The sequence below is a fragment of the Perognathus longimembris genome, chromosome 18, assembly GCF_023159225.1.
Source record: "Perognathus longimembris pacificus isolate PPM17 chromosome 18, ASM2315922v1, whole genome shotgun sequence".
Classification (NCBI taxonomy): domain Eukaryota; kingdom Metazoa; phylum Chordata; class Mammalia; order Rodentia; family Heteromyidae; genus Perognathus; species Perognathus longimembris.
In genome coordinates, this window is record NC_063178.1 from 2,515,304 (window position 1) to 2,528,113 (window position 12,810).

The following is a 12,810-nucleotide window of genomic DNA, read 5'->3' on the forward strand; positions in this document are numbered from 1 at the left end:
CCGACCATAAGCAGACTTGCCTCTGTTCTGGTCAGATGCTCACCAGGGGGGTTTTGTTAAATTTAGGACACGTTTTCGGGATGTCAGAGTCGGGGAGCAGGTCACGATGGTTATTGTCCTTTGGAGGGGCTTGTCGGGGAGCTGATGGTCACTGAGTAGGGGTTACAGGAGCAGAGCAGCGGGCTTTAGCCTCATCCCTCAATGATGGGGTACTATTTTCAGTGAAATCCTCTGGCTACTCAGATACCTGTGCCACCATGAACTTTCTTAGCAAATTATTTAGCTTTGGTAAATAAATAATATCTGCCAAAGAGGGGGCTGTGTGGTTTCCACCATCGCTGGTGCCTGATGGATAAAGTTCACTGTGGCTATTAGATGCTCGAATCCAGACCCCTGCTCAACGTTGTAGAAGGCGGTGCCGTCTAGAACTGAATTGCTGGTTGAAAAAAAAAAAAGTATGTTTCCCAAATCCTTCTAATCCAGTGGCTTCTGCCATTTGGGAGAATAAAAGTGACTTAACTATGGCTTGGTTTTCTCCCCAAATGACGTTTTTGTTTGGGATTTAATTGGTCTCTGAATCACATGAACCTGTGTGCGTGTGCACGCACGGAAGTGTGTACACGGACGCGTGTGTGCTCTCTGTGAGGCAGAAGAGGGCCAGGTCCTGGTTGGCCTTGTCAGTGGGCGGCACCCATGCGGAGTCCTCCCGGCGGGTCCATCGCCCGGGACGGTGGCCGACGGCCAGCGGTGGGCGTTCGTTACTGTCCTTCGTCTCCCTGCTTTCTGTGGAGAGGCCGTGTCAAGTCCGGGCTTTCCTCCATTTGCTTACGGCGGTGACCGCCACGGTGTTTGGTAACCCCTCGAGGCTGTGGATGTCTCCGTCTGCTTCTGGCAGAGCTTTGATGACTGTTTGCCCTTGTTCCCACCCGGCAGGACGTAAAGAACAGGAGAAACCCCCGCCTAGTGCCTTACACCCTCCTGGATGACCGGACCAAGAAATCCAACAAGGACAGCCTTCGGGAGGCCGTGCGCACACTGCTGGGCTACGGCTACAGCCTGGAGGCCCCCGACCAGGACCACGGTACGGCCTGGCTCTGTGCTGGTTCCCTAAGGCTAAATAATGGAAGAGGACGCGAGGGCGGGGCGTCTCTGGCCTGAGTGGGGGGCGCCGGGGCCCAGAGGCGTAGAAAGCTTTGCCAAAGAGTCTGACACCCTGGGATGGAAGGACGGGCAAACTCATCCAGAAAGTTCTCGGGGGCAGGATGCATGTTTTACAACGCAAGTGTAATCGACAGCCAGCAAAGCCCCGCAGGTTTTACACGCTTCACCCTGGGGGATTCTGCCAGTTTTATGCACGAGAGGAACCGGCACCCACATGTCCTGCGGGGACCCCCCCCCCCCTGCACATCCGCTGCCAGTGTGTTTCTGCGTCCTCCAGTGTTTCCTCCGTTCCAAGCAGGGAGGTTTTCACTGCTCTGTTATTTTAGCTTTTATTGAGGTTGGTAGTCCAGCTGGAATTAATTTCTGTTCAGGATGTGAAGGCCAAGGTTTTTTGTTTCTTTTAAATACGGATGGATGTCCACTTGTGCAATGATCGGAGCATTGTTCTTTTCAAACGAATCTATCTTGTCTTTTGTTGTTGTTTTCTGTGCTTGAACTCATAACCTCAGAGTCCCTTAGCGTTCCACTCAAGGCTGGTGCTTTACCACTTGAGCCGTTATGTCTGCCTCTGGCTTCCTGCTAGTGAATTGGAGAGAAGAGTCTCTCAGACTTGTCAGCTCAGGCTGGCTTTCTATCTCAGTCCTCAGATTTCAGCATCTTGCCTATTTAGGATCACGGAAGTGAGCTGATGGTTCCCATCTTTATCTTGACATTTTTATCCAAATAGATAAGTGACTTCTGTTTTTAGTGGGTGTACTGAGTTCCATTTACCTACATAACGGCTCTCTTTAAGAGTTGATCACACTGTATATCACCTTACAGTGGATTTGATACCAAACAAGGTCTTGCAATCTACCTCTGTCTCTCTGTCTGTCTGTCTGTCTCTCTCTCTCTCTCTCCCTGTATGCATCTACATATATTTTAGGTTAGGCTTGTCAGTTTGATTTTATTGAGTTATGCTTGACTTTGTAGACACTTAATTTGTGGAGAATTGCTACTTGAACAATATTAAGTCTACCAGTTCACGAGCGTGGTATGTCCTGTGCATTTTGTTCCTTTTAATTTATTCTTGTTTTATTTTTTTCGCAATATCTCTATCAGATTTGATATTAGGGTAAAGCTGGCTTCTTAATACATGTTAAGCAGTGGTTCCTTCTTCCCCTAGTTTTGAACATATTTGTGTTATTTCTTTCTTTGAATATTCGATAGGGTTTATCATTTTAACCCTCTGGGTCTGGAGATGTCTTCTTTAGGAGAGGTATTTAATATGCCAAAAATGTGGCAATTTCTAATCTCCCATCTCTTCTACTTTTCATGTCTGGAGTGACCTATTCCTCATTCCCGATATCGATCACTTTGTGTCCTCTCTCTTTCTGTCTTTGTCAATCTTCCTAGGGATGGATTTCATGAATCTTTTCGAAGAGGCAGTAGATCTTCACTGTGAGGTTTTAGGGTTAAGCTTTTGGATATTTGCTTCTTTATCATGTCACCTCCCACGGTCACCTGCCGGGGTTCTGAGTGGCGGTGTCTTGTATTTCCTCTCGGGAGCGCAATGCTGCCGGGTTAGCTGTGTTGTCACTGCGGCCCGAGCACACAGTACTGAGGAATTCTGTTTCTCGCAGTCCCACCAGCCCTCTGACATGATTCCATGTCCTTTTCCTATGAACAATATATGTCCGCACGTATTTGGGTTACCGCCACTCACAGAAACACTTCCTGATGGCTTTAATGATAACCTTGAGAGTTCAAGATAGAAATGTGTGTCGTATGCCTGGACAAGCACGGATATTTACATCTTAAAGATATTATCACTGAAAGATTTAATCTGCTTTCAATTACATCGGACCAGTTGCCATTTAGGGACAATTAGTTGCAGATGGTGCTGGATAAGTACGATGTAATTCTGAGGACACAGGGTAGTGAGTGCTACTTACCACTGTTACTGCGTCTTCCTGACAACCTTGTGGGCAGCGGCCGCTACCTCACGGTCACCTACTTTCTTGAGAACTGGGTGAGTTTCAAGAAGAGGAGGGAGTTGTACTCACACACTCCTAGTTGGGCACCATGTCCATTCGCTTTCCATCCACAGACCCTGAACTCTACTGTGCCTCCTTGTGGGGACTGAGGGTGTGTACGAGGGGGCGGCAGGGGAGGTAGACTAGGGTGACAGGGCCACAGGGTCCACACAGAGGGTTCCACTCAGCCTGGCAATGTGTGGGAACTCTGGAGAGCGGGTTGGCGAGCTCTCCACTGCTGCCCGGGTCTGCTCCACGTTGAGGGCTTAGGGTAGAGCCGGGGGGGCAGGTGGCCGACGTTTGTCTTCGTGCAGGGATGCCGTCAGAGTCAGGCGGGCAGGCGGGTGAGTCTGTGAGCGCCACAGCAGCTGGGAGACCCTGCTTCTCGCCCACAGCCAGCCAGGGCCTCGTCGCTTCCGACGCGTGACGTCAGGAACAAGGGGAAATTCTGATTAGATACGGGAGGGAGGGATCACGGTGTCGGTCAGGTAGAGGCTAGTGTCCGGAGGGAAGCGTGCCCCCGAGGCGGGGCGTAGGGGAGGGGGTTGAGTGCGGGGTGGTGGGAGGATTCAGACGGTGCGGAAGGTCGTCAAAGCCCAGCTCAGCCCCCGATCCTTCGGCACGCATGCGCACACGTCGGAGGAAGCCCCAGCCCCAGAAGTTGTAGAGCGAGAGCGTGGCGTGTGATCGCGGCTTACCATGGCAACACAGCTATGGTAACAGTGGCACGGAACAGATTGGAGGGCAGGGCATGGGGCGGTGGGAAACCAGTTGGGAAGTTTTGCAGACACTGGGATTTTTAATTCTTGCCCCCTCCCCCCCCCGCCCCAGAACAAGGACGGTGGGAATGGAAACTATAAACAAATTATATAAGACACATGTAATGGTATAAAGCCACCTGAGTCCGGTAGCCATGGGTAAGCGAGGATCAGACGAAAAGCGCTGATTGGCAGTTGGCCATCCTGGGGCTGCTGCCGGCGTCTGAAAGGTGGAAGCGCCGCCGGTGGGTGGAATGGAAGGTCTCCCCCCGGCGACGAATCCCAGCCCTCAGCTCCTTCCCCGTCTCCAGAAAGACCCAGGCTGCTTCTGCCTTAAGGGCGAGCTTGGCAGTCCGAGCTTTGCTAGCTTGGGGGTGTCATCCAGCTTGGGGGTGTCGCCCAGCTTGGGGGTGTCACCCAGCTTGGGGGTGTTGCCCAGCTTGGGGGTGTCGCCCAGCTTGGGGTGTTGCCCAGCTTGGGGGTGTCGCCCAGCCTGGGGGTGTCGCCCAGCTTGGGGGTGTCCTCTCCACCGTCTTCTGAAGCTTACGGAAGGAGGGCGAGCTTATCCTTCCCCCCAGGTGTCCTCAGGGTTGGCGTTGCTCGGTGATGGCGGGGTGGCGGGGCGGGTGAGGTCCCCCCTTGGATGCGGGGCTGGGGCACACCTGCCTGCCCTCGCGCTGCTCTCCGAGCGTTCGCACGGCGGCTGGGCCTCGCCCGCCCCCTGGCGGCGGCGCCCCGGGCGCTTGCAGTGCGGTGAAGCCGCCCGGCCCACTGCGGGCCGCCCGGCCCTCCCTCCCGGGGTCCCCTCCCGCGGGGGCCCCCACCCCCTCCCCCGCCGCATCGCAGGCCCCGCACGCACCCCGTTCCCTCTCCGAGCAGGGAGGGGTGCGCCCCGGCCGGCAGGTCACCGGCTCGTCCTGCGCGCCCGGGCGGGGGGCGGGGGGCGGAGCCGGGGGCGGGGGGCGGAGCCGGGGGCGGGGGGCGGAGCCGGGGGCGGGGGCGGAGCCGGGGGTGGGGGGGCGGAGCCGGGGGCGGGGGCGGAGCCGGGGGCGGGGGCGGAGCCGGGGCGGGGGCGGAGCCGGGGGCGGGGGGGCGGAGCCGGGGGCGGGGGCGGAGCCGGGGCGGGGGGCGGAGCCGGGGGCGGGGGGCGGAGCCGGGGGCGGGGAGGGGGGTCAGTGCCGGGGATCGGGCGGGGTTCGGGGGTCCCCGCGGGGCAGCCCCCCCCCCCGCCCCGCTCACCCCCGTCCCCGCCCCGCAGCGGCCCGCGCCGAGGCGGGCGGCGGCGGCCCCGGCGAGCGGTTCCGCATCTTCCGCGCCGAGAAGACGTACGCGGTGCGCAGCGGGCGCTGGTACTTCGAGTTCGAGGCGGTGTCGGCCGGGGACATGCGCGTGGGCTGGAGCCGCCCCGGCTGCCAGCCCGACCTGGAGCTGGGCTCCGACGAGCGCGCCTTCGCCTTCGACGGCTTCAAGGTGACCGGGGAGGCGGGGTGGGGGGGGGCCCGGGGGGGGGCTTGGGGGTGCGGGGGGTGTGCCCGGGGGTCCCCGCAGCCGCCCAGCCCCGAGCCCGACCCGGGACACCCGGGCCCCGACCCTGGGCCTGGGAACCGCACATTTCCGGAATCCCCTTTCCAATTTCAGAAGAAAAGTGTCCACTTCTTCTTCTTCTTCTTTTTTTTTAATTTGTTTTAGAGATACAAAGTAACCTTAACGTTTTCATGAGAAGCGGGTAAAGCCATGTGGATCAGAAGTCGCATTGGGTGTTTCCTAACGACCCTCCTTGTGTACCCACAGAGTAGGGAGGCCCCAAAGCAGCAAACCCAGCCCGTTCTGAAAGCCGGGGGATGGGCTGGAAGGGAGTCCCCACTCCTCTCCTGGCTGATGAAGCCCGAGATGACCCTCCTAGGGGCACAAAGGGCTTGTTACCCCGCCCCCCCCCCAACCAGACCACAGACAAGGGCAGAGCCACAGGGAGGAGACAGACAGACAGAGAGGCAGACAGACAGACACAAGGGTGTGGGGGGGGGGGGGGGGAGAAGGAGAGACAGCGTTGTTCCACCGGGTGATTCCAGAGGCCCATTGTCTGACATAGCAGGGCCTAATAGTCTCTGCAAACTAGGGAAATATACTGGGGGACCCCAAATTCCCATCAACCACCACTGTGTTTCAAATGCACTTCCGAGCCGAGAGTTCCCTCGCGCGCGCGGAGGAGAGGCTGGCACCCCCATTCTGCGCGCGTAGAGGAGAGGCTGGCACCCCCCATTCCATTTCTGGCTAGCTAGGTCTTAGCTGATAGCTTGGGAATACTTTCAGGTTGGGTTTGAAGTTTTTGTAGTTTTCATAGGGAGCCAAACAGCTTTAAGAAATCTTTTTCTGTTTTTTTCAAGTCTTGCCACCGGCTGGGAGGAAGGGGATTTATTCTGCCATAGGTGACCGTTGGGGCGCGTTATTCCGGTGGCGCATTCTCTGCCCCCCGGCTCTGGAGTCGTGTTCATTGGCTGGTCTCGTGGTGGGAGGGGGCTCTGGACGGAAAGGCTGCGCTGTTGCTTGGATGCTCACAGTACCGGCCTGACGCCCGGTTTCTGCCGGTGCGGGTGGCTGGACGGCGGCGGCCACCGCGTGTCCACCCCCCCCCGGCTGGCCGTGACCCAGGCCCCTCCCGCCCCCCCCCAGGCGCAGCGGTGGCACCAGGGCAACGAGCACTACGGGCGCTCGTGGCAGGCCGGGGACGTGGTGGGCTGCATGGTGGACATGAACGAGCACACCATGATGTTCACCCTCAACGGGGAGGTCCTGCTGGACGACGCGGGCTCCGAGCTGGCCTTCAAGGACTTCGACGTGGGCGACGGTGAGTGGGCCGCGCGAGGGGGGGCGCGGGGCTGTTTCCGGGGGGCCCCGTATCGAGGCATCGTCCTCCTCGTGGTCCAGCTGCGGACGCGTCCTCGCTAGGGTGTTGACGAGGGAGGACTGGCTTTCAACGCGGTTCCATCCGCGGTGGGTGGCTTCTCAGGGGACTTCCTGGGCCAGCCAGTCGCTTGTGCCCCTGTGCCAGGCCCTCGGGGGGTGCCGAGATCACAGAGGGCGTGCATGAGAGGAGGCAGAGCCGGAGCAAGCCGGGGCGCAGAGCCTGCAGTGTAGACATGTGCGTGTCACCCGGAGCAGGGTCTCCAAAGGGCAAGCGTTTCTCCCAGCGGCCCCGCTGCACAATCTGAAACCCCCACCCCCGACGCCAGCCAGTCCCCGCCACCTCGAGAGAGCGACTTGGGAATTCCTCTCCCGGAAGCCGAGCCGAGGGAGGTCCCCCCTTGTATGGGGTGGGGGGGGGGAGGGGATCCACGGGACCTGAGTCTGTCTGTGTCCTTGTGTAGCCTTGGGTCACAGCCTCTCTCTTCTCATTTCCTTAAAACAAAAGTATTTGGGGGGCTGGGGATATAGCCTAGTGGCAAGCGTGCCTGCCTCGGATACACGAGGCCCTAGGTTCGATTCCCCAGCACCACATATACAGAAAACGGCCAGAAGTGGCGCTGTGGCTCAAGAGGCAGAGTGCTAGCCTTGAGCGAAAGAAGCCAGGGGACAGTGCTCAGGCCCTGAGTCCAAGGCCCAGGACTGGCCAAAAAAAAAAAAAAAAAGTATTTGGGGATGATGTCTTCCATCAGAAGCTTCCAGAAACCCAGGCGCCCGGCGTATTTTGAGCTTGTGTTTGCTTTACACACCCTCACAGCGTTTTTTTTCTTCAAATGATGGCATCTGCTTAGCGATCAGTAGGCTTTGCTATCCGTAGGGTGTCAGTTAAGGGAACTGGGGTGAAGGTGGAGGGGGAAAAGGTCGCAAGGGTAAGGGCTCGCAATCGCCATAGGCTACGTGCACCTGTAGAGGTTTTTATTGTGTTACACTACGGGTGTGTGCTGCTGAGGTCCTACTCATGGAAAAAAAATCACACCTATAGGTTTGATATCAATAGGTTATCCTACTTTGATGTCATTTATGAACTTGTTTGGTTTGTGAACTTGTTTGTGCTGGTTGAGCTTAATAGTCTTTATTATTTCCTGGAATCTCGTTATATTGATCGATAATGTATCGACAGTAATACTTATTATAGGTCTTTTGTAACTAAAGCTAAACTTGTGGCAGTCAGAGGTTTTGCGCATGATTAAATGTGAACTGAGGCCAATACTTAGTGTTTCTCCACGCAGTATTCGGAGGCACCTCATGCTCTCGAGAGAGCTGAAGAACAGTCACCCGGTGCAGTGCGTTATAGACCTAGGCCTGACATTTATAAATAAGGGGTTTTAAAACCATTATTAGCCGTTGGCCAATTCTTAGCATCCACTACATATTTGAGCTGCACATTAGAAGGATCCCATTAGCTCCTCTGAAGTCTGTGGACCACCTGTTTACTGTTCTTGCTATTTCACATTTGTGCAGAATGTCACTGAAAGGAAAAAGGAAGGAAGCGTCCACAGACTCTCCCTCCCCCCCCCCAAATTATCTTCTTACTCTTGTCACCCCAGGTGACCATTTCAACCCCTCGATGACAATTGCTTCTAAAGAATTCAAACAATGAGGATCATTAATGTTGGTCACCCCTCCTCCTTCCTCAAGAGCAGACTGATGTATGTGCTCACCCCATCCTCTGCCAGATTTTGAACTGTCCTGTGGGTTTGTCCCCTGGGTCCTTGCCAATGTGCGTGTGCACATATAGCACACGTGCACATGGATGGATCTTTCTGAATGCTCATTCAGAAGTGAAAGAACCAACATGCTTCTCAAAGATCAGAACCAGCTACGTGGCTGTGGAACGTTTTTAAATGCTTGCCTCCGGTCTTCTTGGAGTTATCGAAGAAGGAGCTGACAGCCCGGGCTCGCCGGTGTCTCCACAAATCAAGCTGTTCAGCAACTTGAAGAGCAAGGCAAAAGGCAGCCGCCCCTCCGGTTTCTGACTTTACAGAAGAGCCCGGCTGGTAGAAGGGTCTCATGGAAGGCCCACAGCTAGGAAACCATGAGGTCCAAGTCAGATCTCCTTTTCTCTCCACGTCTCTTCACTCTGTTATTGTCATCCTCCCCGGGGGGGGGGGGGGGGGGTTGGTGGCCGGCTCCGAGCTCAGAGTCCTGGAACCATCCGCTCACAACACTCTGCCCACAGGGTCTTTGGCTGACTGTCCTGAAGCTCGTGACTTTTCTTTTCTTCCGTCCCAGGATTCATTCCCGTGTGTAGCCTCGGAGTGGGGCAAGTGGGCAGGATGAACTTCGGGAAGGACGTCAGCACCCTGAAATACTTCACCATCTGTGGCCTGCAGGAGGGTTACGAGCCGTTCGCCGTCAACACCAACCGGGACATCACCATGTGGCTCAGCAAGAGACTCCCGCAGTTCCTCCAGGTGCCGGCCAACCACGAGCACATCGAGGTTTGTGTTTCCTTTAAAAAAAAAAAGAGTCAGACCCCCCGGAGGAAGAGCAGAAATTCCTTTCCCTGGGAGCGGTCTTTGGGGGCCAAGGGTTGCCGCCCACCCAGCGTGGGGGCCGTCACAGGCCCGTCCACCCGCAGCAGAGCGGGGACGGGTGCTTCCTCAGAACCCCGCAGGCGGGCGGGGGACGTTCTCCTCGCGCTGCTCAGTTTCTTGCCGCTTGCATCCAAACAAAGCCGTGAGAGGGAGAAATGTGACGTGGGCGCATGGTTCCAGAAGCTTCCATCCATAAGCGGGTGGTTCCTTCGCTAAGGGCTCTTGTTGTGCAGACACATTATTTTGAAAATGTTTTCGGAAGCTCTGGGTTCCTTCTGCCGAATGCGTGGCTGGGCCGGGGCGGGGGGGTGGGGTGGGGAGGGGGGGGGGACGCTGACCTCCGTCATGGAGGCCTCTGTGCTCGCTCGTCCCCGTCACGGTGAAGCTGGGGCTGGGATTCTGAAGCGAGCGGCGGCGATGCGACTGTGAACTAACGTCTCCTCCTCCTCCGTTAGGTGACCAGGATCGACGGCACCACCGACACGTCCCCGTGTCTGAAGGTCACCCAGAAGTCCTTCGGCTCCCAGAACAGCACCACCGACATCATGTTCTACCGTCTGAGCATGCCCATCGAGTGCGCCGAGGTCTTCTCCAAGACCGTGCCCGGGGGCCTCTCCGGCGCCGGCCTCTTCGCGCCCAAGAACGACCTGGAAGACTACGACGCGGATTCTGACTTCGAGGTTCTCATGAAGACGGCCCACGGCCACCTCGTGCCCGACCGCCTCGAGAAAGACAAAGAAGCCACCAAGTCCGAGTTTAATAACCATAAGGACTATGCTCAGGAGAAGCCCTCTCGCCTGAAGCAAAGGTCATTATTAGCGGTGGTGACAGTGGCTTGCAATGAGTGGCCACGATGCGGGTGCGGTGATAGAGGACAGGACGAGCTTCCTAAGTATTATTCCTCTCCTACCTCTCTCCTTTCTATTTTTTGCTTTTCCTTTCTTCCTGTATTAATAATTTTTTTGGCCCCCATTTTTTTTTTATAGGGGAAGATTAAACCTCCCGTCCTCCTAATTTGTTAGCCCAGACATAGTGTGTGTCAGTTACTCCCTAACAGGTGCACATGGGCCTTGTTGGCTAAAACGTAGCGAGCGTGCTGTTCGCCTTTCACGTCGCCGTCTGCTCGTACTAAGTCAGGGCTTCCCGCACGCGGCTCCATGGGCCCCTGGTCAGACCGTCTGTGTGGTGGGGGCTCCGTGGGCCTCCTTGCGGCTCAGCCGAGTCCCTCGCCTCCTGCCGGTGGACACCAGCGGAGCGCCAGCCCCGGCTGACAGCCAAGTCTGTGTGTCCGGAGGGCCTCCCGCCCCCCCCCCCCCCCCGCCCCCGGGCAGCGTGGAGGACCCGGCTGGAGACCGAGCAGCCCATCACAGGATCCCACATGAAGTAAGAAAAACATTACAAGAAAAAAATCATTGTCCTCTCATATATTCCAGATTTTTACTTAGAAGAACAAAGCCGGATTACAGCGCCAGCCACTCTGCCCGGCTCACCGAGGACGTCTTGGCCGATGATCGCGATGACTACGAGTACCTCATGCACACCTCCACGGTACGCGCTGGCCAGCGCCCCTGTCGGCCAATCGCCGTGCGCTCCCGCCCCTGCCCGTCACTCCGCGCTCCCCCTCGCACACCACGCGGGGACCCGTGGCCTTCGGCGCTACACTCGCTATGGAGACAAGGTCTCAATAAGCTGAAGGTGGCCTTGAACTCGCGCTTCCTCACTCAGCCTCCCCAGTGCTGGGATTCCAAACATGTGCCCCTGTGCTCAGCCAGGCAACACTCTTAAAATAATGATGGGGTTCGTAGGCTTAGATACGCCGTGAGGATGGAAAACACAGAAACGCGTGCGCCACCGTGCTGTTTTGTCGTAAGAGAGCTAACTCAGGGAACATATCCTTAGTGACGCCTCGAATATTATTCCTGGATACAGCTTTAATTTGTCTCTTGTCTTTTCTAAGTCCATGTCATTTCTTTCGTCTTCCGGGATTGTCTCAACAAAGCAGATCGTTCACCAAGCTTTGTAAGGAGTCAGATCTTGTCCACTGACGTTTGAAAATTTCAAATCAACTTATCCCTGAAGTACCAAAATGAAAAGAAGAGTCCAGAGTTGTGTCTGTTGTCGAGTGCTCCGTGTTTGAAGCTCGCATGCTAGATCTGAATTCTTTCTTTATTTTATTTCTGATTAAGTCTAGACCAGGGGTTTCATTGTGGCATTTCCACATTTCCACACAAGACACTTTGAGCAAACTCACACCGCCCGCTTAGCATGGACGTTTCTTCCCTTCCTCCTCACCCCTTTCACGAGCACTGTTTAGTGTTCAGTGGGTTCCAGTGTGCTGTGGTCATGTATATGTGCATATGTGTACACACATGAATATACGTAAGTGATTCCTCAGATTCTTCCCTATCAGTGTCCTCTCCTCCCCTCCCCCTTCTCCCTCTCCCCTCCTAGATAGCTCCCCTTGTATGTTATGTCCCATCCTCCTCCTCACCGTCAATCGCCACCGTTACTCTCGGTCTGTTCTGGACCGGTGAATGAGAACAGGAGGTGTTTAGCTTTCTGAGGCTGGCTTACCTCACTTGACATGATGGTGTCCACGTCCCTGCAGAGGACACGATGTCACGTGTTTGTTTCCGCTGTTCTCTCGACAGTATTACTACTCAGTGAGGATCTTCCCTGGGCAGGAGCCCGCGAACGTCTGGGTGGGCTGGATCACGTCTGATTTCCATCAGCACGACACCGGCTTTGACTTGGACCGAGTCCGGACGGTGACCGTCACCCTGGGGGATGAGAAGGGAAAAGTCCACGAAAGGTTTGTTCTTTTCGGAGTTTGACCTGAACGAATGACCTCTGGAAACAAAAACAAAAACAAAACAGCAGCGGTTAAACCTAGGTGCTTACTTGATTGTTTTGGATATGCCTAGAAATAAAACAGTGAAGCCCTTGATAACAGTGTCATTCTTGTTACTCCTACAAACCAGCAGGGAATGTAAAACGATGGAAAGCAGGACTTAAATACTGCTTAGGTGTCGTGACTAGAGATGTGGGCTCTCAATATTTAGCCTCGGCTGTAGGGATGAGAGTTGGGTGGAGATGAGGCATACAGCCCGTGGTCTAATACGAACCCTGGGACCTGGATGGGGTGGGGGGAGGCACTGTGAAGGAACGTGGGCTGGTAGTTGAGACGAGGTGCACAGCTTTGAACTTCCACTGAGGAGTAGTGGGTTCTTTCCTCAGCTTTGCCATTGACTCGCTGTGTGGCATTGGGTAAGTCACTTACACTTTCTGTGCCATCCTTTTCCATTTGTAAAACAAACCAAACTGAAACCGAACCTTCCCCACAGTGAAGACGGCTATCTTCCTTGCAGAATGAGACAA

At 55.9% G+C, this 12,810-nt stretch overlaps 1 protein-coding gene across 1 annotated transcript in view; it reads left to right on the forward strand.

Moving 5' to 3' along the window:
* The window catches only part of Ryr2 (ryanodine receptor 2), a 285,298-nt gene that overhangs the window by 151,511 nt on the left and 120,977 nt on the right, over positions 1 to 12,810 (forward strand). Inside the window, 7 exon segments of the mRNA XM_048367485.1 lie at positions 934 to 1,081; positions 5,193 to 5,404; positions 6,605 to 6,779; positions 9,128 to 9,336; positions 9,888 to 10,240; positions 10,866 to 10,980; positions 12,084 to 12,244. Of these exon segments, the coding sequence (XP_048223442.1) occupies positions 934 to 1,081; positions 5,193 to 5,404; positions 6,605 to 6,779; positions 9,128 to 9,336; positions 9,888 to 10,240; positions 10,866 to 10,980; positions 12,084 to 12,244 (1,373 nt within the window).